At 39.0% G+C, this 24,418-nt stretch overlaps 1 protein-coding gene and 1 long non-coding RNA gene across 15 annotated transcripts in view; one reads left to right on the top strand and one right to left on the bottom strand.

Annotated features, from left to right (window-relative positions):
• The window catches only part of MRTFB (myocardin related transcription factor B), a 203,050-nt gene that overhangs the window by 40,604 nt on the left and 138,028 nt on the right, over window positions 1-24,418 (bottom strand). For 10 of the 13 annotated variants that reach the window (XR_012161142.1, XR_013636400.1, XM_073362400.1 and 7 more), the window contains 4 exons: window positions 21,113-21,188; window positions 18,528-18,689; window positions 17,749-17,933; window positions 4,938-5,084 (listed from right to left, as the gene is read on the bottom strand). Coding sequence is in view for 11 of the 13 variants with exons in the window: in XM_073362400.1 (XP_073218501.1) it covers window positions 4,938-5,084; window positions 17,749-17,933; window positions 18,528-18,689; window positions 21,113-21,188 (570 nt within the window). In the remaining 2 variants the exon portion in view is untranslated. Of the gene's footprint in view, window positions 1-4,937; window positions 5,085-17,748; window positions 17,934-18,527; window positions 18,690-21,112; window positions 21,189-22,755; window positions 22,875-24,418 lie in introns of those variants that run through there. The other 3 variants (XM_073362387.2, XM_073362390.2, XM_073362395.2) reach the window with 2 other exon arrangements.
• The window catches only part of LOC140918318 (uncharacterized), a 95,467-nt gene that overhangs the window by 60,302 nt on the left and 10,747 nt on the right, over window positions 1-24,418 (top strand). The gene's annotated exons all lie outside the window — the stretch shown is intronic.

Genomic DNA, 24,418 nt, shown 5'->3' with positions numbered 1-24,418 from the left:
CTAACTACACAAAGAAGAATGGTGTGACTGGTAGGCATAATGTGCAAGATGCTGTTGCACTGGCTGGTTTTATTATTTATTTTATTGAGCAATTGGTCTTATATAACACCATATCAAACAACGCCACAGACATGGATTTAAAAACACAAGAACATAAGAGATACAAAGTGAAAATCTGCCACAGCAGCAGCACTTATTCCTCCTACCTACTATGCATAAGTTGATCACAAGTCATGTGACAATATAACAAACTCCTCCACCAGACGGAAATTCTACCTCAGCTACCTCAGCCCTCCAACCTTACCTACTTAAGCAGATGGGCTTTGCAGCATGCCTGGAAGGTCAATAAAACCATTAGGAAGAACATTCTGCCATCAGTCTCAGAGGCTCACAGACTTTAAGGCCAGAAGAGACTATCACGATCATCTAGACTGACCTCCTGCACACGGCAGGCTATAGAACATCACCCACCCACTCCTGCAGGAGGCCACAATCTCTGGCTGAGTTACTGAAGTCCTCAAGTCTTGATTTAAAGACTTCAAGTTACAGAAAAACAACCATTTAATCTAGTTCCGACCAGAATTGACCCATGCCTCATGCTGCACAGGAAAGCGAACACCTCCCCACCCCAGGGTTTCTGCTACTCTGACCTGGGGGAAAATTTCTTGGCGACCCCAAACATGGCAATCAGTTAGATCCGGAGCATATGGGTGAGACACACCAGCCAGACATGGGAAAGAATTCTCTGTAGTAACTCAGAGCCCTCCCCATCTAGTGTCCCATCACCAACTGTTGGAGATATTTGGTAATAAGCTATATGCCATTGTAGGCAACCTCATCATACCATCTCATACCACCATACCATTAAGGTGGGCTACCTTAATTGATGATTCTCATTAAAGTTGGTATGGCAACACTCATTTTTTCATTTTCTCTGTAGATAGATATATATCACAAATGCATGTAGCCAGCTGCTGGCTACATGCATTTGGTAAAAGCATTTCTGGGCCCTGGTATAATGTGATTATCCAACAGATCACCCTTGATGGGGGATCCACCAGTACCCCAGATTGTGCCCCCAAGTAACAAATGGCAGCCAAATGCTCTCAAAGGAAAAGATATCAGCTTTACCATATTGTCTATTTGCTTCCTCCAACCTACCAACTACACCTCAGTCTTATTAACAACAATATACAGACTGAGGTCCAAACAGCCAGTTCTCATTCACACCTCAATCTCCCCCAGATGTTGGGGTCAGGCATTCAACAGCCTTGGGTGAAATGGAGATATAAACTTGGGCGTCATCAACATGTTGAAAGCAATTCAATCCAGACTCTCACTAACCCTCCTTAAATCCACAGTATTTAAAAAGACAACTTGCACTAGTCTATATATGTTTATGTTTTATGATTTAAATATTCTAGTAATTTAATTGTCACTACTAGCATAGTTCTGCTTTTCATAGTGAGGCTAATTTTCAATTACAAAGAATATCTTTCTCCTCATGATAGCAAACAAAGTGATAGATCAGACCTTAACTGCTCTTACAGGTACACAATAAAGTTAATGATGAAAAAGACCAAAACAATTACTATGCAAAATCATTAGATTCTAGGGAACACAACTGCTCAACTTGGGCAGGAGTGGGAGGGAAATCACCAAAAATTCTTTTTGCAAACTCTCTTCCTGTTACTAAGCCATTTACTACAATTCCACATTCAGTTCTGGTAAAAACAATTTTCTTGTTCCTAAGGAAACCAGTCAAAACAGCTAAAGAAAATTTATGTTCACAACTGCCATGACACTATCCCAAATTAATTCATGTTTAATTATTCATTTTATATGTATAGATTTCTGATTTTTATTCCTTAACTTCTAACAGTAAACCAGCAGCTGATCTCTCAGATTAGCTCACTTCCTGAAAAAAAAAAATCCCACACTATAGAATTTCAGAAAGTGTCAAAAGTTAAAAGCAAACTGAAGTTTTATTTTCAAAATAAAAGAGTCCCCTGTACATTTCAAAACAACAGATTGTCATTTTTTCCACATAAAAAATCAGGGTAAGTGTACGGTGACCCCCACAATATGACCAGGACTTAACTATCACTGCCGCAAGTGTTAGGCTATGTCTACACTACACTGCTTTTAGTGATATGGCTGTGCCGCTACAGTGTAGCTTCTGTTTGTTGGTAGGAACAAATTGTTTGTTGGTATTTACAAATTTACATTTGTAAATTGCACTTTCACGACAAACAGATTGCACTACAGTACTTGAATGAGATGAACTGAAAAATACTTTTTCTTTTATCATTTTTAGTGCAAATATTTGTAATAAAAATAATATATACTTTTATTTCAATTACAACACAGACTACAATATATATGAAAATGCAGAAAAATATCTAAAATATTTAATAAATTTCAATTGGTATTCTATTTTTTAACAGTGCGATTAAAACTGTGATGAGTCATGATTAATTTTAATTGCGATTTATTTTTTTGAGTTAATCGCATGAGTTAACTGCGATTAATTGACAGCCCTAATATATACATATTTTAAACTGTGTTTCTAAGGTGCTTAGTTAGTATAACTACTAACTAAACTTACAATTTTCGCCACTGATTGAAATACTGTTTTTCAATTACCCTACGGAAATGCCTCATAAAATGATTTTATCTGAGCTTGCAGGGGATGCCCTATTCTTCATTCCTTTGGAGATTACTGATCCAACTGGCAGCAAACCCAACCTGGCTGAGGCAGGTTTTTGCTGATATTTCTTCCTCATGAGAGCCACAAAATGTGATTCTGGAATAAAACATATCCACAGATATCCTGGGATATAATTGTTCTTTCTACCTCAAGGAAGATCATCTCTGAGGAGAGAACTAAAACAAATTCCAAGTCTCCAAGCAGGGTTGAGATGCAATATGCTGTTTGTGAGTGTGCTGTATATGAAGTGTTCAAAAGAATCAGTAATTATCAGTGCTTGGTTTGGAGGACTGCTCCAAAGAGCACATGACTTGGGAATATTACTAATTGTCCCCCTTTCATTTAAATTTAGGAGATGGTTTTCTGAACATCTTTAATTATTTGCAGTTGGATTCATACTGCTTAAAATAGGTTTATTTTCTGTATTTCAAGCCTGAACACTAACTAAGAAACAAGTGAGAACATGAACATGTGCAAGTCTATGAATCCCAAAAGTAGACAGATTGTTTCAGCTCTACCCTCACTGGAGGGTCCTTGTGCTCCCAATAAAAAACTTCTTTTGGACAGGGAATTCTCTTTAAGTGAACTCTTGGAAGCTACTTCCAGTGAAAAACTGGAGACAGATATACAGCACAAAAATTCTGAAAGAGGAAATTCTGTGTTGACATATGTGCACTAATGATCAGTAACCAGGATGTGAGCGTCTCCAGTAGTTAGAACAGATCCAGGAGTTGGGCCTAGTGGTTAGAGAAGGAGTCGGTAGTCAGGAATCCGAACCAAGGGTCAGAACCTGTGTTAGAGGCCACATGCCAGAGAAAAGGATCAAAACCAAAGACAGGAACTGGAGCCAAGTGTCAGGACCAGGTTACCTGGACCGAGGCAAGTCTGGAGACAAGGGCAGTAACTTGGCTGGAAACAAGTAGGCACCATAGCTATTGCAGCCATGGGCAAATGCTTTGAGTTGCTGCTGAACTGCTGCTGCTACTAGGCTTAAGAGCCAGTCTGAGGAATCTTCCAACCAATCAGGCAGTGTAGCCAAGCAGGCACCCTACTACAGGCTGGCTGCACTCAACTAGGTTGCCCAGAGACTGGCTCTGCTGCAGGCCCTGATTCCTGACAATCATGCATTTTGGTGAGTATTTGAAGTTGTTAAGGTTTTGCATTATAAGTGAGTTGGTGAATGAATTTCAGTGAATATCCTCCAAATGTATACCAGTATAAAACAACACCGTACATCCCTTATAAAAGTATATGACAATGAAGTTCATCCTGATGTGTAGGGTGTCTATAATGCCTTCCACAACACCTTCAGAGGCTCCAAAAGGGGACAACTGTAGACATTTAAACACAGGACACCTAAATCTGTGCAAAAGCTTCATGCTAGCTCCAACTATGTTAGTGCAGAAGGGGCTACTATGAATGGGCCTATAAGATTCTCACTTATGAGGATCCGGTGGTCTAAAACTACCACAAGGCAGCATGGAGGCACAATTTCTGCTAATTCAGTCCACAGGCCTCAAAAATAGCTGGGGAAAGAATACACTGCAGCCCTGTGGCCTATTTGTAGGTTGGTGTGTGAATGCAATTTCTTTGTTCCCGCTTAGTCCCCTACACAAAGCCAGATTAGCTGAAAGAAAAGGAGTACTTGTGGCACCTTAGAGACTAACCAATTTATTTGAGCATAAGCTTTCGTGAGCTACAGCTCACTTCATCAGATGAATCCGATAAATTGGTTAGTCTCTAAGGTGCCACAAGTACTCCTTTTCTTTTTGCGAATACAGACTAACACGACTGTTACTCTGAAACCAGATTAGCTGGACTCTGTGTTGGGAGGGATGAATTTCACCAGTAAAAAATACAAACTATCAAGGCAATTTGCCAAGTATTTGCAGTATTTGTCTCATTTTGCATTTTCTTTTGCACTTCAGAAGTAGTATGAATCCTACTACATGATTCAGTTTGCAGAATTTTGCTGGGTCTGTCTACAACTACAATATATGGATGGCTCATAAAGCATTTTGCAGAGCCTGCAAATTATGAATGGCAAATCTGACACAGTATGCCAGATTTCAGTTGACTTCACTGTATATTCAACTGAACACTGCAGGATATTTTATATACATAGATAAAAGCACTATAACACCATGATATATTCATTTTCATTCTATACAGGATTAGAGAAAGCAGATTTAAAGCAAAGACATCAAATGCCTTCATTATAACCTACCTTTACCAAAGTTGGCCCAGGCTTTGCTGCAGATAGAGTAGTTGTGGTCAGAGTAGTAGCAGTAGTTGTAGAGTGTATAGTGTGCTGCTCGGTGGTGGGGGCAGGCTTCAGGAATTCAGGGACTGCAGAAGTTAATGAGAGATACTGCTGAAAAACAAAGAAACTTTCATTAAAATTGAGCACCTGAACACTTCCAGAACACATCACAAAAACATGTAAAAAAATAAATAAAACAAATTATGACTAATCCACACACACAGAATTAAAGATATTAGAGAAAAATTAATTAGGCCATCTAGACCTTTCCCCAGCCAAAGCAGGATTGTTGATGTATTATATATTCTAGTGAATTGTTAGTCTAGATTTACACATCTCTAATGATGGGATTTTCTGCTGCTTCCCTTCAGAGAATATTCTACAGTCTTGGGACTTTCTCCAGCTGTTATTGAAGGTAACAGCAAAAGATCAAGCCTTTATACAGTGCTATAAATTTTACTGTCTGGAAGTTTTGCCTGACATTCAGCCTAAATTTTTGCCCTCTTAGTTTCATCCTGTCCACCAATTTATATCCTTTATAACATGATAATTATTTTCCTTCCTTTGTATACCCATTGTCTCCCAGTCATGCGCTACAAAATGCCATCCACCTGCACCAATGGGTGGGGAAACTTCATGGGGCCAGCTGTGAAAGGGACAATCCTAGGAGCCTTCTCTGGAGCGTGAAAACCCGACCACTTTATTAGAATGACGAGGAAAATGAAGGAAGACTTAGAAGGGTGGGAAAGATTCCTGGAAGAGTTAAATGGAGATTTCAATATGGTATTGGGGCTGGTTGCTCAAGACTGAGCTGCAGGTATAATCTGTCTTGGGAGGTATAGGTTTTGGGGTTTACTTTACTTTCAAGGTAAGTAGTGTGCACAAAGGGAGCCAGAAAGCCAGATGGCGCAGGGTAGTACAGGGGATATCACCTTGCTTGAGATTTTTCCTAACTGGTGGCAGTCAATAGGGGAGAAAACTTTCAGAACAAGAAAGTCCATTTCTGGCGTGGCAACCAATCCAGGGTCCATATTATAAATAGACAATTGGCAGAGACTGCTTGAGTAACAAGGCTGGTGGGAGCCTTCATTTTACACTGCCTGCAGTTTAACATCCTTTTTCATGTAGTGCATGTTCCGGAAATGGATAATGGTGTTGCCAATCCTCTGTCAATTTCAGGACAACAGATTTTGAAAACTTGCCGCTGGCCAGCAGGGATCCGTGGGCAATGCTCCAGCAATTCTGGGACCTTGGCTCATGATAGCTGTGAAACTAGTTGAGGACTCGGTTGTCCTGTGGACTCTGAGGGCCTATAAGCCTTTCAGAGTCCATGGAATTTAGGATACAGGGCTTCACTGTGGGTGGCCCATACCCACACACCAGGTGGTGCAATATGTAGTGCCTTTGACCCACCACAGGTGGGCTCCCTCCATTATCTCTGGCTGGCTTGTGCACCTGTCCTCCTGATATAGGTTGGTGGGTTTCCCAGACACATGCAGGCAATTCATAGTATAGAGACTCTTAGAGGGGTTGGCACAAGAGGGATGACAGGTTACTCCTAACACTGGAAACCCTGACAGAGCTGTCAATGGCTCTGCCTGGGGCTGCAGCTGAGAGGGAGGCCATGTTATTTAAGGTGGCATTTGTTGTTGCCTTCTTTGGCACTTTGAGAGTGAGTGAACTGGTGCCTATAGCAGCTGCAGACAGGTCCCAGCGTGCATTAAATGTAACAGACATACAGCTATCTGCAAAGAGTGGTGTTTCTGTGCTCAAGGTACTCCCTAACAGGCCAGAAGGGGAGAGGGGCTAATGTGGAATCAAAGAAAAGTATAAAAATTCAGGGTCTGCAGCTAGGCCTGCTATTTATACATGGTGATGACAGCTTCCAGACAAGGCATCAATTCAGCACGGTACTGAGAAAAACTTTGTAGTACTGTGGTCTTGACCCAGGTAAATTTGATACTCATTCTTTCAGGATCGGGGCTGCAACATTAGCAGCTGCAAATGGTTTTGGCCCATGGCAGGTGCAGGCCATAGGGCACTGGAAATCAAGTTTTACAGGACTTACATCCACACCAATGAAAAGATTGCAGGGAATGGCGAAATGTAATTAACCCATTGTGCTTGTTTGTTTCAGCAACTACCCAGAGTGTGCACGTTTGGATTTGTGAGCACCCGGTAGTGAACTGGGCCCACAAGAGGGCACCTAGGATGGTAGCTAGATCTCAGTGGGCTTCAGGGCCAAAGTGGTTTGCATTCAGAACAGGCATGCAGTGGGATCAGCTCATGCCTCTTCTGCACTCACTTACAGGCCAGGGTTGGGAGCAGACCCAGCCCATGTGGACAATGTTAGAAAGAAAGTAAATAAGGGGGTCACTAAGATATTCCAGGAGAAAGAGGGTTCAGTGATACAGTATAAGGACATCCCTTACAGTCAGCGAGACGGGATGATGGTGTATATCTGTCAGATGGAAGTGCTGACATACTGCTACAGCATGTGCAGACATGGACTGGGCAGGTGTTGTGACTCTAGGCAGCATAGGTGGGTGGGGAATGACTAAGCTAGTCAGTGGTGGCCCCTGTGGCTGGTTTCCAGGACAGTTAGGAGAATAAAATGAAAGGTTCCCAGAGGTAAAAGACCTGGGATTTCGGTGATGGGCCTTGGGCTAATGTGATAGGTTGTGACCCCGTGTCCTTCGTGGGCTGAGGTCAGACTATGGCCTTTGCGAGCTAAGGTCCTCACCCTGCTGCACCCTTTGTCCCCCTTGCATCCGGGAGGGTGCTAAGACTCAGAGAGAGTTGAGTCCTGGTGAGGGGAGCCTACCCACATTAAGGGTTATATGGTAAGGAGCCCTTTAACTCCTGCACTGGAACCAATTACATGCCTGGGTAGCACCCCTACCCTGTGTTAAAGTTTAATAAAAGTTGTGACCTGCCGCTTAATTCCATGCATGCATCTATTCTCATTTTGCCACTGTGTCCCCATGAATTAGTTTTTATAACCTTTGCAGCCCTCAATCTTAGTTCTTTAAATTCCCTCCAGTTTGTTTACAACTAAAAGGGACACCATCAACTTGAAATGTAGTTCATTTCACAAAATGAGAAAGGTAGTTCTGAGGTATAATATCTACCCTGAATCTCTCTGCCAATTCTTGTGGGGTGACACACTGACAATTTCCTACAATATACTGAATGAACCTTACTGAATTAAGTTAAACCTTATTGAATCAGGATTAATACCTTTGGGGTACATTCTATTAAGAACACAAAAATGTATGTGTTATTGTGGTATTGTATGTATTTCTCTAGTAGAGAGGGAGATGCAGAGGTGATGACTTTCTAATGTGCTAGGGTGTGCTCCCCCTGGCTCTGCCCTAGGCCCTACCCCCACACCACCCCTGCCAGCACCCCACCTCTGCACTGCCTCTTCCCAACCCATTCTGTCCCCTCCTCCAAGTGCACCCCACCCTCACCCCACCCCAGCACCTCCTGCACGCTGTGCACAGCTGATTGGGAGGGCTGCCTGTGCGTACTCAGCACCCACCTTTTTTTTTCTCTGTGGGTGCTCCAGCCCTGAAGCACCCATGTAGTCAGCACCTATGGGGAGATGCTAATGTACTTCCTCTGCTATGAGTCCTTTGAAGCCACCCACTGGAAAGGTACGCATTTATTAATTCAAACTACATTCTCCAGGGACCAACGGACAAAGAAAAGGATTTTAGATAAATAACCTGGTTTTAGAATGGGCCTTGGGCTCAGACATTCTCAGTGTGGGGTTGGAAGGGACTGGGTGTTTGTTCTGAGCTGAAGCTGTGATGAACAGGTAACCACAAAGGCTCCCCTTGGGTAGGGCTGAAGGACTGATCCTCACAGAGTCCATGTTAGGGTTAATTCTGCTAAGCTTATTAGCATGTATACAGGGTCTTTTATCATTTTTAATATGTTTTCTCTGTAAAGCTTTTTACCTTAAGAATAAAGTAGGCTTGATTAGGAAGTGCTGTGTGGTAACATATCTCTGTTTTTTCTCAGGCAGGAGGTTAACCATGAACAATATAATTGTAAAAGAGCTAAAATAAAACTTATTTTGAGTAACTGCAGCACTACTCATTTTCCTTATTCAGCCTTTTAAATCCTAAAACATGCAGTAGTATCAGTACCCATGATTATACTTACCTAGGCAATGATACTACAGCCAACTCTCAATGAATGGAATTTTACAGGGATGACCATATTTGAGGTTTTCTTAACAATGCAAGGTTAAATGCAAACAGCATCCTACCTGCATGGAACAAAGTCTACGGCCATCAGAGATCAATGGCACAAGGAACTAAATTTAAAGTGGTAGTTCTGTGTAATTCCCTGACCTAGCCAGTCAACATTTCTTCTTTTTTTCCCTTCAGAGTATGGCTTTTTATTAGTACTATTAAAAAATACCCCACCCCAAACCAATCGAACCCTGCCATTTCACTGACACTAGGAATCAAACTGCTGTCTCTCAAGCAAACATCATGTTACTTGAACTTGAACAGTCCAGCTGCCACACAGTCAATTACCTGTTCTCACATTGACAATGAGGTGCAAATTGAAAGGGCTGTGAACTATATGAAATATGCAGCTTGGTGGACTCCTCATTTTTACAATAGTTCTATTTGGGGTGGGGAAGCAGGGGGAGGAAAGGGCAAACAATGTCCTTCATTTTCTTATCATGTTTTCTAATTTAACAGGTTTTAATTGTGGATTGGTTGCCACTTCTCTATTTCTTAAAGGAAATATGTAAAGACAACAATAAAAGAACAAATCTCCCATTTCCCATCACAGATGTGTTATTTCTGCACTTTCTCCATTAACTGAAAGTGAACATGCATCAGGTTAACAGCTAGTCTGAGTGTATTAGGAAAGTAATTTCACATTGCTTCATCGAGCAATGTACTTCAATGTTCAGAAATTGGTCTAAAAATAAATTGGCTATTAAGCAGCAGTTATCATCACTTGACATGTTTGAAGTAATGAGGTCAAAACACCTAATCCTTACCAGATGCAAACATCTTAGGTGAAAGCAAGATGACTTTTGGGTCATCACTCAATCTGTGCTGAGGGATCATAAATGTTTTAATTCTTTAAGGCCTGGAAACATGTACAGGAGGAAGTCTTCAAAGAGTCCTGACTATATGCCATTGTTTTCAAAATATTCTTTATATTTTCTGTTGTAGTAAAATGCCAGGTTTGTCCAAGGAAATTAACAGAGTGAAAGAGCAAATTCCCAGGCACATGTTCCACATGTGGGCTCTTATTCTTATATCTCAAGAGGAACATGAAGATAAGCATCTGTTTCAGTCTGTGGAGGAGCAGTTTTGTACTTCTAGGTGTATATGTAAAAGAGTATGGAACACAGTGTAAAATCTGCAACCAGAAGATTTAAAGCCCTATTTGAAGTGCTTTTCAAATTAGCTGTAAGTGCTCTGTTGTGTTGTTGTTGCTATCATGTATCTAACACTTACCATGCGAGTATTTTTATTTAACTATCCATAAGGACCCTAACTCTTCACTTACTGATCTGATTTCATGTGGTTTGTTTTCATTTCCCCCAACACACATTACATTTTCTCCATATGGAACCTAATTCATGTCACAATCTGCACCCTCAGGAAGGAATGCACTTTAAATGATGTACACTATCAGCTGCCTTAGATAGACATGTTTTTCTTTAATTTGAATTTTGCAATCTTTTTTGTATTTTATCATGGTGGCGGTCAGGAAAAAGGTTCAGAAAAATTCCAGTTTCTGCCATGCCTTGTATAAAGTAGCTGCAATTTTACAGGAGTCATGGCTAAGGTGACCAGACAGCAAATGTGAAAAATCAGGATGGGGTGGAAGGGTAATAGGAGCCTACAATAGAAAAAGACCCAAAAATCAGGACTGTCCCTATAAAATCAGGACATCTGGTCACCCTAGTCATGGCTATGTTAGAAGTCCACTGGCTCAGTTTAAAAATAAATGTACCGATATAAAGTGAGTTTAAACAACAAATGGGAAAATGTTCCAAAGTGCTCAGTTATGTATTTTGTTCTTTGTATATAGAACCTTCATGAAACACCCTGAGCTCCCTATGAAGTTCTTCTGAAAATCCAGCACTAGATTACAGCCATGATTAACCAAAAGAGATATTACACGTTTACATTAATACCCATTACTCTGGCCATTAAAATTGTTACCTCCTTAAATCTTTCCATAAACTGTAAAATAGCTATTCTTAGTTGCATTGCAAAAGCTACACATGTTTATTTTAGAGTATACAATTAAGAATGTATAGTATAAGCACCAGAAGATCCCAAACATCACTATCAATGGGTTATTAGAAATCTATATGCAAATAAAAAACACTTGCAAGATATTGGGTTGAACATTTAAGTGTTCATGAGCGCAGTAATATGTAATAAGGAGGAAATCTGGCTAAGAAGTGCAAGACATAGGAAAAGAAAAAAATAAGGTGTTGGTAGTGTAAAGAGGAATGAGAAAAAGACGGATAATTTTATTTAGGGAATAGTGACTACCTTATTTCCTTGAAAGCAACTGGACTTAAGATCAAATTCATTACTGACCAACAGTGACCAAAAGTCTAGTGGAAGTCTGGTAACCTTCTTTAAATGAGTTGGTGGTCTCCAGTTCCAAGTGGATAAGTGTCCCCCTATCAAAAAAGCCCAGCACCATACTTATACTAATCAGCATCCATGCTGGCTATTTCAAAGAAATCAAGGACCAAAATGGCACAAAGAATTAACAATAGAGGAAAACCAATAGTCTGACAACATCTAATACAAGTAGGCATCATAAATAATGGTCTACTGAGTAACTCAAAGGCTGGAGATACCAAAACTGGCTGTGGGAATCCAGCGAGAGGCACTCATGATAACAATGCCCAGATGACTATATTATACACATAGCCATCTGTTTTAGGAATTGGTCAGACTTAAATTTAATTTCCAGTGCAAGTGATGTTAGTTCCACTGATATTCTGGCAAGTTGTTTTCCAGCAGCATTTTTATAAGATGTTTAAAGATGCAGAAATATTCAAGGTCAAACAGTGTCACTGTCCTTTCTAGACCACACAACTATGTTATTGTGAAGATTTTTTTTTTGTTTTCTTGCAAAGCTCAAACTATTTTTGCAGTTCAGAGGAACTGTGAAAGAGGGAATCAAGCATCTCAACATTCCATTTTGCGTATTTAAACTGTTCTAGTTTTCACCAATCAGTGGATAGATCTTATGAGCGCTTGAAATGCAATTCCAAATTTTATTTATTTTATATTATATATATATTTTCTTCTAAATTAGGGCTGTCAGTTAATCACAGTTAACTCACTCAATTAACTTAAAAAAAATTAAGATTAAAAATTAAAAAAATTAAAAGATTAAAAGATTAAAAAAAATAAGATTAAAAAATTGCGATTAATTGCACTGTTAAACAATAGAATACCAATTGAAATTTATTAAATATTTTGGATGTTTTTCTACATTTTCAAATATATTGGATTCTATTAAAACACAGAATACAAAGTGTACAGTACTCACTTTATATTATTTTTGATTACAAATATTTGCACTGTAAAAATTATCAAGAAAATAAATAGTATTTTTCAATTCACCTTATACAAGTACTGTAGTGCAATCCCTTTATCGTAAAAGTGTAACTTACAAATGTAGCTTTTTTTTGTTACATAACTGCACTCAAAACCAAAACAATGTAAAATTTTAGACCCTCCCACTCAGTCCTACTTCTTGTTCAGCCAATTGCTAAGACAAACAAGGTTGGTTACATTTACCGGAGATATTGCTGCCTGCTTCTTATTTACAATGTCACCTGAAAGTGAGAACAGGTGTTCGCATGGCATTTTTGTAGCTGGTGTTGCAAGGTATTTAAGTGCCAAATATGCTAAACATTCATATGCCCCTTTGTGCTTCGGCCACCATTACAGAGGACATGCTTCCATGCTCATGGCGCTCATTAAAAAAATAATGCATTAATTAAATTTGTGATTGAACTCCTTCGGGAAGAGAGAATTGTATGTGTCCTGTTCTGTTTTACCTGCATTCTGCCATATATTTCATGTTATAGCAGTCTTGGATGATGACCTAGCACATGTTCTTTTTAAGAACACTTCACAGCAGATTTGACAAAACGCAAAGAGGGTACTAATGTGAGATTTCTAAAATAGCTATAGCACTCAACCTAAGGTTTAAGAATCTGAAGTGCCATTCAAAATCTGAGAGGGACGAGGCGTGGAGCATCCTTTCAGAAGTCTTAAAAGAGCAACGCTCCAATACAGAAACTACAGAACCCGAACCACCAAAAAAGAAAATCAGCCTTCTGCTGATGGCATCTGACTCAGATGATAAAAATGAATATTGCGTCGGTCCTCTCTGCTTTGGATCGTTATCGAATGGAACCCATCATCAGCATGGACGTATGTCCTCTGGAATGGTGGTTGAAGCTACAACAGTGCCAGCTGAACACACCTGTTCTCACTTTGAGGCGACACTGTAAACCAGAGGTGGGCAGCATTGTCGCCTGCAAATTGTAACCAAACTTGTTTGTCTGAGTGATTGGCTGAACAAGAAGTAGGACTGAGTGGACTTGTAAGTTCTAAAGTTTTATATTGTTTTATTTTTGAATGCAGTTATTTTTTGTACATAATTGTAAGTTCAACTTTCATGATAAAGAGATTGCACTACAGTACTTGTATTTGTATGAATTGAGAGCCACTATTTGTTTGGTTTTTTAGTGCAATTGTTTTAAATAAAAAATAAATATAAAATGAGCACAGTACACTTCGTATTCTGTGTTGTAATTGAAATCAATATATTTTAAAATGTAGAAAAGATCTAAAATATTTAAATAAATGGTATTCTTTAACAACAGCGTGATTAATCATGATTTTTTTTTAATCACTTGACAGCCTTATTCTAAATGGTATAAACTGTTAAACTAATAATCCAAAAAAAAAATAATGGGGGGTAACAGTGTTTCGTACTTTAAGTCTACAAATTTTACAAATTGGTTGAGACAGGCTTTTGAGAAAAGAAATTCAAGTACAGCATTATGCCTCCATCCGTCTGCTACTATATGATTTTTTAAAAATGTTTGAAATAAGAGACTATGGTCCCAATACTCATATTTCATATTTACAGTGGAATTGATAATTTACAATGGATTTATTACTGATTTACACCAATGTAATGAGATGACACTATTTAGGCTCTTGGGAGCTTCTTAATGGATAATACTGCCATTTGGATCCATCTTAATTGCCTCTTCAGAAGTAGAGGCGATCTGTTTCCCTTTTAGATCTAATAATTTATACTGTCAGAGACACAAAACTGCCATCCTTATGAATGAGACTTTGGACCAGTCAATGAAGCACCTGAGAGAAGCAATGTTGCTTCTTTGACCTAAGAACATAAGCTACAAAGACTAACAATTAAGCTCCGATCTCTCCATGGCAGTGGATAGTATTATTTTGAAGCTACTGAGTCAAATCTACATTTGATTTTTTGTTCATCTATTTAAAAAAATACGATACATTCAGTTATCTTATTATAGATTAGGGAAATGTTGCATCTGCCAGTTTTGTTCCTTTTAGTGTTTCAGGTTTCCTTACTTTCACTCTTCTTTGGAAAATCTAATTTAGATACATAATGCAAGAAAACACAAGAAAATCCAGCTTAGGTGAGAAACAGCAAGTTTGTTTTGTTTCTTAATACCAAACATCTACACTGTTTTAAAATTATATAAATATAAAAACCAACATCTTCATTAATTCTGTGATCTTTTCTGGAGACACAGGGCCAGATACCCAACTGATTAACTTCAGCAGAATTATGATGATTTATACAAGTTAACTATCTGGAATGAAGAAAGGTACTAAAAACCCAGTAGCAACTGCAGTTAATCATTACTATTAAAGACAAAACATTCTTCTGGGATGACTGCAGAGGTTCTACAGATTCTGGAAAAAGCATGGGGTGAAATCTTGGCTTCCTTGAAGTGAATGGGAGTTTTGCTATTGACTTCAAGGGAGCCAGGATTTCACTCTTGGAACCTAGGAACAGCAAACTGGGTTCTGCACATTCCAATGCAACGACATAAGAACAGCCATACTGGGTCACACCAAAGGTCCATCTAGCCCAGTATCCTGTCTTCCAACAGTGACCAATGCCAGGTGCCCCAGAGGGAATGAACAGAACAGGTAATCATCAAGTGATCCATTCCCTGTTGCCCATTCCCAGCTTCTGGCAAACAGAGACTAGGAACACCATCCTTGCCCATCCTGGCTAATAGCCATGGACCTATCCTCCATGAATTTATCTAGTTCTTTTTTGAACCATAAGTTATTTTTTGAACCCTTTTACTGCAAGCATTTGAAAAGTAAGCTAGGTAAACAAGTGTTTCTAAATTCCATTAAAAAGAATCCAATAATTAGACACTAGCAAGCAATGAATCTGAGATGATTTAATTCATTATCAGTTCTAGACTATGCAGAGAGCTTGAAACAGCATGAAAGTTTGTCTTTTTCGAAGGTTTATCTATTTTTGTGTCTGAGTTTAAGTGGATATGATCTTTCCTCCCCCAAATATCTAATTCAATGTCATCTCTGAAGTACGGTGGAAATGTGAAATATATGGATAGCAAAGAAATGGTTAGTTAGATTATGCTACATGGGAAATTTCCTGTTCCCTGCTTTTGTTAACCACTTTGCATAATTAAATAGTACAAATGTTCCCTGTATTCATTTAGCAAATAAAAGGAATACAGATATGTTCCCCCTGTTCAAACTGACCAGACAAGGCTATCACAATACACTGCTATGAAGTATACCTAAATTCAGAAGTGACCCAAACACTTTTGCACAGTGTAACAGCTAAGAATGGGATACTTTAGGAACTGATCTGTTTTCTCTCTCTTATGAGAATGAATGTTGCCACCTCCATTATTTTTAAAGCAGTTCCTGAATGTTTATCCATGTTGACTGTGGAGGAAGTTCCATGCATATATTTGGATTCTGGATTGAGGTTTCAGGTTGATGAAGGTGAGAAGGGTGTGCAAGGTCTACAAATCCCACCTTTCTCAGATTTTTGAACAGCAGTCTGCAGGGTTAGATTTAATATTTTATGTTTTTTACCACCATGATATTTTTACTGTTTGTTCAGTGTCCTAAATACTACAAGAAAAGTGGGGGAACAACTATACAAAGTTACATTGTTTTTAAGGGTGCAGAGGAAGGGTACTTGCAATAAAGGGAAAAGTAAAATGCAATCCTCATATGATGGTGGGAGGCCACATTACAGAATACGAGCAAAGATTTCTTTAACACACTGGCAGGCAGGTAGGTCATGTTCACTCCATCTATTTCTCTACCATGTTCATACAGAGGGGAACCAAGAAGTGTCACAAGTTCATTTTTGAGGTAACTGGATTTTAACCAGCACAATACTTTAAAAAGAATAGTTTTTGACTTTTTGCTTAAGTTAAAGCCGGTTATTTTATCAACATGAAAAGTAGCCTACACAAATAATATTGAGAGTTTTTAAAAGCTTGTTGAGTTGCTTGGCAGTGTGATGAATGAAATCTGATATTTAAGATGAGGAAGTATTTCTAGGGTCATATATAGCATAGAAAGAGACACAGAGATGGTGGCCAGTAGGAAAGATAAAACAAAAGAAGAGTTAAAAATTATTAATATTAATGAAAAAAAATGAGGGAAATAAAGAAAGGTGAGAACACAATTAGTGCTCTTTATTTGCTTCCTCCTTTTCCTGTGTTATGTTCGGGGCCTTCAGTACCTCTCTTTGATCAAATATGTCCTCCAACTTTGGTCAACAGTACCTAGTGTGACAAAGTCCCGAGCCTGTATTGGTGGGTCCTGCGCTTCTGGGAAGATTCAGTGGCCTCAGAAACTTGATATGGCCCCAGTGTGACCTCCCTTTCTTAGTCTAGCGACAAGAGTCACAGCCTATTGAGTTACTTTCATCACCGGCCAGTGTGGGAGATGGGAAGGGGGAATACCACACAGTCTCTATTGCTCCATAGAGCTCAGTAGACGCAGTTCGGCCTCCTGCCTGGACTGAGTCCTGCTTCCCTTCTCCAGGGGATCTCTGTAGAGTGGGGGTGGGAAGAGGGGAGAACCCGGACACGCCCTCTACTCCAGGTTCCGGCCCAGGGATTCTAATGGTAGCACCTGTTGGTGGTTTTCCCTTCACCACTGAAACTGCTTTGATTCCCTGGGCCACTTTCCCCATGGTCCCCTTTTCCTAGCTTCACCCTTACCTCAGGATTCAGCAATGCTTCCTCTCCTCCAGCTCCTTTCACCTCAGCCTCCTGGAGGGCACTGGAAGGTGAAAGGTGGAAGGAGAGCTTTTAAACAGTATAAGTGGGACCTTGATTGGTTTCAGCTGTCTCCATTAGCCTAACGGCCTTAACTGGTTAATTGGCATCAGGTGTCTTAATTGGCCTGGAGTAACCTTTGTTTGGCTATCCAGGGAACACGGGTCTGCTCATTCTGAAGGTGGATATACCTGCCTTCCAGCACTCTCTTATATTCTTCTGGTCTGAATCTGTCACCCTAGAATGAGCACCATTGAAGTGAAATGCGACAAAAACACACAGAAAGTTAAATATCATGTTATGGTAAATGTGCTTTTTTATCAGTGCTCTCTTTACTGCAATACAGTACTACAATAGATAGGTTTGTGATTTGATTCTGACATTTATAAACTGTACCTGTGTAGTAGAAGTAGTGTTCGGTGTGACTGATGATGGCGAGTCCCTTGTTTTTGGCTCACCAGGAGACGCTGCTGAACCCTGGGATTCCTGGCTAGCAGGCTGATCTGGAGATAAAGCGTCACTGCTGTCTTCATCAAATGAGTAATCATCCAAAGCTTGGGGATAACTCTCTTGTCCAACTGCTAGGATGTTTACAATAAATAAACTATTTAGTTTCAGAAGTCAATATTTAGCTAGCTAGAGGAGCCATGAAATGTTGGAAATCAACTAGCATACTATGTTTTGTATTTAAATATTTTTGGATATAAATGTTATTTTTAACACAATAAAAGCCATCTTAAATGATATTCAAGGGTCCAAAAATTGGTTGCTCGATGGTGATGGTCTTCTAAGAAAGGATGAGAAGAACTGTATTCAGTATGTTTGAGCATTTAGTGGGATGGTCCCTTAATATCGGAGGTGAGTAAATAAGAGTCATTTATGTAGCGTCAATTAATTTTTAACTATTTTTAATAATTAAAAGATTCACTCATGTAAGACTGACATAGCTTTATAGTCCGATCAACTGTACAGTTAAAACTGAGTTTGAATAAAAATAGTATTACTTTGCTCACTTTAGTGCTGGTAGGGCATAAGTATCTTAGAAGTTGACATAATACATAGCTAATTAACTTTACGGGTTTTTTTTCAACTAACCTTTAAAGTTAAGGTTCAAATTACTAATTTCTCATATTGCCTTATTGATAACAGATCCAAGTTGTAGCTCTTCTACTTGCCTATAATTGCTTCTTTAACACTGGAGTCGACAGGAAGGATGTTCTTTTCCACCAGTTCCATAGGGCCAGGCCTCTGAGCAATCTTCTCATTCAGATCATCTGCCAGCCGAGCTCTCTTCAGTTTCATCTGAGTTGCCTGCAGTGAGGGTTCTGCAAATGTCTCTAAAAGAGATAAAACTCTTAATGATTTTGTTAACTATTTTGTCTCATTTTAAGACCATCAAAATAGCTTTTGATCTTCATAGCCATACCTCCATGCATGTCGAAAACTTTAAAACATCGGTGAGTTATTTTAGTCCTTTATTAGAGAGTGTCATTTTGTTATAAAAAATACATATATAGTACTAACTTATCTACAGATTCTCAAAATTAGTATTAGAAAAGGAAAATGTTCTAGATAGCTCTTGTTTATAATATCCTCCCACAATTAGCTAAATATAGCACTTTTGCAGCCATCACAACAATGTGTATTTGTAACATTTTTAACAAAAGGTAAACATTTGAAAAAAGACCAACTCAGAAAAACTTTCTGGTTTTAGGAAGTCATTTGTCCTTTTTAGTGCACTTACAATAAATTTCCTCAGCATCACAAGACGAAATTTAAAATTTAAATTCAAAAACTTATACCCAGCCAAAGAAATCAAGCTCATACGGGCTCAACCAACCAACATAGTATTTAATAATAATTATAAATTTTATTATTAAATTATGGTAGTGCCTGGGGATCCCAAATCAAGTTTCTTAGGCACTCTGATCAAGGACCCTGCCCTGTCATCAATTTAGGATGCAACTTGCAGCTACAGAATCTACACAACATAAACAAGGTGTATAATATTTACTGTACACTACAACAGACGGACAGGACACCAAAATGCTGTTTATTAGTATAAGCAGCTATATAAATGGTGGTGACCTATTAGAGAGGCACTATCAGATTTAAATGTTTTATTACAAAAAAGTCCTTTTCTATGTTACTGAAATAATTAAAACAACTTATACAACTTAACACTTTATGATATAGTATTGGTTACTTTTGACATTTCTTTCACAATTTGCATTTGATGATAGCTAGTTTCTTGTCAAGTTCACTTGCAATTCTCCAGCTTATGTTTGAATTGAAAACTCCAGAGGGTAATGTTTATTTGCTTAAAACACTCCAGTGACATATTTTGTTTATTTGAAAAGATTTTCATTATTAAAAAAAAAATCCTCACGAATTCGATGAGCATATTTTTACAAAGGTAAAATTTGAGTCAAATTTGACCTGAAAAACAATCTTCAATTACTTTGGCCCCAATTCAGCAAAGAATTTAAACACATTTAACTTTAAGCACCTGAGTCAGTTTAAAATTACGCAATTGCTTATACACTTTGCCAAATCATGGCCTTTGTCACCAAAGTAAGACTACCAATTTATTCTGCTAGACTCATTAAGTAGGCTGAAGTAGAAAGAAAAAACCCATCAGGGACATTTTAAAGAATGCAGGCACTTCTTATTCTATCGTAATAATATCAGCATATATGTAATCATGTGTGTGAAACCAAAAGTATGACACACAGAACTAATATGATTCATAAATCTAAAAGCAGATCATATTAGTAAAAATGTATACATTATAGCAGCACTCTTACAGTTAAGGGTGAATTGGTATTTCCATTATAAACCCCAATTTTCAAAATGTAACGTCTTGGCTGTTTCCCAATATACTGTGCAGAAACTTGATATGACTTTAGCCCTAATGACAGTTTTCCCAGAACAAATATGAATGCAATCCATTAAACTGTTGTTTTTCAACTTCAAAACAAATTTTTTGGAGACTCTCTTGCCAAACTCAACTATAAAAGGCTTAATTTTAAAATGTAATTTTAAAGGTTGTTAGATGTTTGTTGCGCGCTAATTTTAATGACAAAATGCAGATGGTCTGTCAATATGAAGAATCCTGATCTGAGTGTAGTTCATGTTCTGAAAACTAAAAACAGCAGACTATTTCACCAAATGGAATACTGTTAATTCATTTTGGTTTTTAATACTGCTGTTTGTACATACAATGGGATTTCAATATTAAAACATGCTAATGCTATCCCATTCAAAAACTGATTTTATTATTTCTGAGTATTAAATTTACCTGAACAGCAAGGCAACAAAATGTGGAGAGACAAGCTCATTAATGGTTAATCTACTGCGGAAAACATCCCTTAAAAGATTGTTTCAGGGCTTCCTGGAAAGACTGCAACAATGTATACTGTATGTACAACCCTTAGGAGATAGATAATACAGCAATTAACTTTATATAATACAACACAATTTTTATTTAAGGGAAACAGTGGCTATAGAGACATCCTCCTCACAGCTGAGAAGACAGCCGTGGCCAGGAGTGTCTTCTCTGCTGTCCTATGGATTAAGGATAAAGATTCCTCCCCACTGGTTCAAGTCTCCATGGAGTGCCAATTACCTGAACCACAGATTGGCATGCAAAAGAAGTCTTGCACCTTAATAAGTACCTCATAACTAAGCTTGATTCAGTTAGATAGCCCAAAACTAAAATAAACCCTTAGCCTGAAAAACAGGATATATGGGTTCCTACCTTCCAGAATATGCATTCTGACCAATTCTGATCGATCTGGTCTGCTGCGAATCTTGTGCTTCAGAAAATTTTCAGTCTTTAAAAAAAAAAAAAAGGGAGGGGGGGAGAAAGCATCACACAAATGCTAATAACTACAGAACAAAGCAATTTGTTCATTCACACAAACTTTTACGAGCATCACTGTTTTCTGTTGTGGGAGAGATTTATTTTTTGTACTGAAAATGTTTCCTTATGAACAAAGCCATCAAAACTTCAGAATTTTTGGCAAGACTTTGCATTAAAGCTTAGGTTGTGGCTTTATGTTTGTGATTACTGAAGTATTTATATTGCACAGTAAGTATAGCTAACAATTTACAGGGCATAGGATAAAACTTAGTTCCCCTCCCCTGAATAGTTTACAAATAACAAGGATCCCATAAAACGACCCACCTTAAACAGACTCTCTGCCTAACTACCCCTCTTCCTCCAACCTAAACACACAGAGCAAGAAAGGGAGATTGAAATCTAAATCTAATTGGTGTGATTGAATGGGAATTTGGGAAATGCAGCACACTAGTACAGACATAAAATGACTCCAGTAAGCAAGACAGAAATTGCCTTTGAACTGCTTTTAAAACTCAATTTTTTTCTTTACTTGAAAGTTAGTGACATCTCTACTTCAAAGCAGCAGCCAGCACTAATGAATAAATTGCTCCTGGCCCTTGTGTTGGTACATAGAGAGGCTTCTCTACACACATTAACACATCCTGTGCAAGGGACTGAAGTGTCTGAGTCACAATCCCTGCGTAAGCAACCCAGGAGCAATCCAGAGATCCGCTGTACCATAATGCAGATCCATGTCATATAGCACAGTTAAGACCTTTGCTATTAAAATGTGCTGTGCAAAGTAACATCCTTATTAATTTTCTTAAAAGAAACCCATCTCTTTGGAATAAGTTTGAAGATCTAGATGACTAGATTTCACAGTTTAAAGTTGGACAGTTTTATGAAGTTATGGCACGATGACTGACTCTTATTGGATTGTGCAGAATAATTCAGGCATAGCTAACCTTGTCCTAGAGTCCAGATTTTTATTAAAAGTTTTCAAACTGTATTTTAAAAAAATTGTCAGCTGTCCTACCTGTATAATGACAGGTTTCAGAGTAACAGCCGTGTTAGTCTGTATTCGCAAAAAGAAAAGGAGGACTTGTGGCACCTTAGAGACTAACCAATTTATTAGAGCATAAGCTTTCGTGAGCTACAGCTCACTTCCTCAGATGCATATCGTGGAAACTGCAGCAGGCTTTATATATTATATATATACTACAGGACAGGCCTAACAAAGAAAATAACAGAACGCCACTAGCCGTCACCTTCAGCCCCCAACTAAAACCCCTCCAACGCATTATTAAGGATCTACAACCTATCCTAAAGGATGACCCAACACTCTCACAAATCTTGGGAGACAGGCCAGTCCTTGCCTACAGACAGCCCCGCAACCTGAAGCAAATACTCACCAACAACCACATACCACACAACAGAACCACTAACCCAGGAACTTATCCTTGCAACAAAGCCCGTTGCCAACTGTGCCCACATATCTATTCAGGGGACACCATCACAGGGCCTAATAACATCAGCCACACTATCAGAGGCTCGTTCACCTGCACATCCACCAATGTGATATATGCCATCATGTGCCAGCAATGCCCCTCTGCCATGTACATTGGTCAAACTGGACAGTCTCTACGTAAAAGAATAAATGGACACAAATCAGATGTCAAGAATTATAACATTCATACACCAGTCGGAGAACACTTCAATCTCTCTGGTCACGCGATCACAGACATGAAGGTCGCTATCTTAAAACAAAAAAACTTCAAATCCAGACTCCAGCGAGAAACTGCTGAATTGGAATTCATTTGCAAATTGGATACTATTAATTTAGGCTTAAATAGAGACTTGGAGTGGCTAAGTCATTATGCAAGGTAGCCTGTTTCCTCTTGTTTTTTCCTACCCCCCCCCCAGATGTTCTGGTTTAACTTGGATTTTAACTTGAAGAGTGGTCAGTTTGGATGAGCTATTACCAGCAGGAGAGTGAGTTTGTGTGTGTATGGGGGTGGGGGGGATGTGAGAACCTGGATTTGTGCAGGAAATAGCCCAGCTTGATTGTCATGCACATTGTGTAAAGAGTTGTCACTTTGGATGGGCTATCACCAGCAGGAGAGTGAATTTGTGTGGGGGGGTGGAGGGTGAGAAAACCTGGATTTGTGCTGGAAATCACTTTAGATAAGCTATTACCAGCAGGACAGTGGGGTGGGAATAGGTATTGTTTCATATTCTCTGTGTATATATAAAGCCTGCTGCAGTTTCCACGATATGCATCTGAGGAAGTGAGCTGTAGCTCACGAAAGCTTATGCTCTAATAAATTGGTTAGTCTCTAAGGTGCCACAAGTCCTCCTTTTCTTTTTGTCCTACCTGTGTTTCTCTTATAAAGGATATGTATTAGAAGATATCAATTTGTTCATTATCCTCCATAAAATAGTACCAGAAGGTGGACTGAAACAGTACTGTACATGGCAGTAGCTGTATCAATGGCCCCATCCCTTTCTACATAATTTAAGGTAATTCTGAATGTGATCCAGATCAGTGGTGACTTCTTGAATCTGAAGACAGGCAGACTGGAAATAGATCTAAGGGCAATATTCTGCATTCCACATCTGCGGAAGAATGTAAACGGAGTGGAACTGCTATGATTCTGTGTAGTATGCAGCAACTCATGCACCACTGAGCTTTGTTCTTTGGTGTGTCTCCACGGCAACCAGTGGGGAAGGCAGAATGAGCAAGAATTGGTGCTGGGGAAAGGCCAGTAAATTTTACAATGATCCAAAGCTGGATCAAGCTACAGAAAAAGCATGCAGGCACTACAACTGTTGCTGAAGTCCTAGAGCACCGGATGTCAGGATGGATCATATGACAGCGGCATTTTTTCCCCTCTTGCCTGGATTAAGGCTTATCCACAATGCAGTTTTAGCCACTAGAGTACCTACACTGATACAGCTGCACTGGTGCATAAAAACTTCAGCACAGGCAAGGCCTGTTTCCTTGTACAAAACATGTCATCTTTCTCTATTGTCATTTTAACAGTGCTCTTCTTGGACTGGGGGAAGACCTGCAATAGAGTACTGTCACATTTAAGCCCCCAACCTGTCTGGTATCGGTGGAGAATTAAAACACTCCCACGCAACACAAGAGATTTGCTACAAATGTTGCATTTCAATTTTAGGGATTCTTCCAGAATATTACCATAGACTATTTGCAATGAT

This window comes from Lepidochelys kempii, chromosome 10, assembly GCF_965140285.1.
Source record: "Lepidochelys kempii isolate rLepKem1 chromosome 10, rLepKem1.hap1, whole genome shotgun sequence".
Classification (NCBI taxonomy): Eukaryota; Metazoa; Chordata; order Testudines; family Cheloniidae; genus Lepidochelys; species Lepidochelys kempii.
The sequence above is the reverse complement of the archived record's forward strand: the minus strand, read 5'-3'. Positions and strand labels throughout refer to the sequence as shown.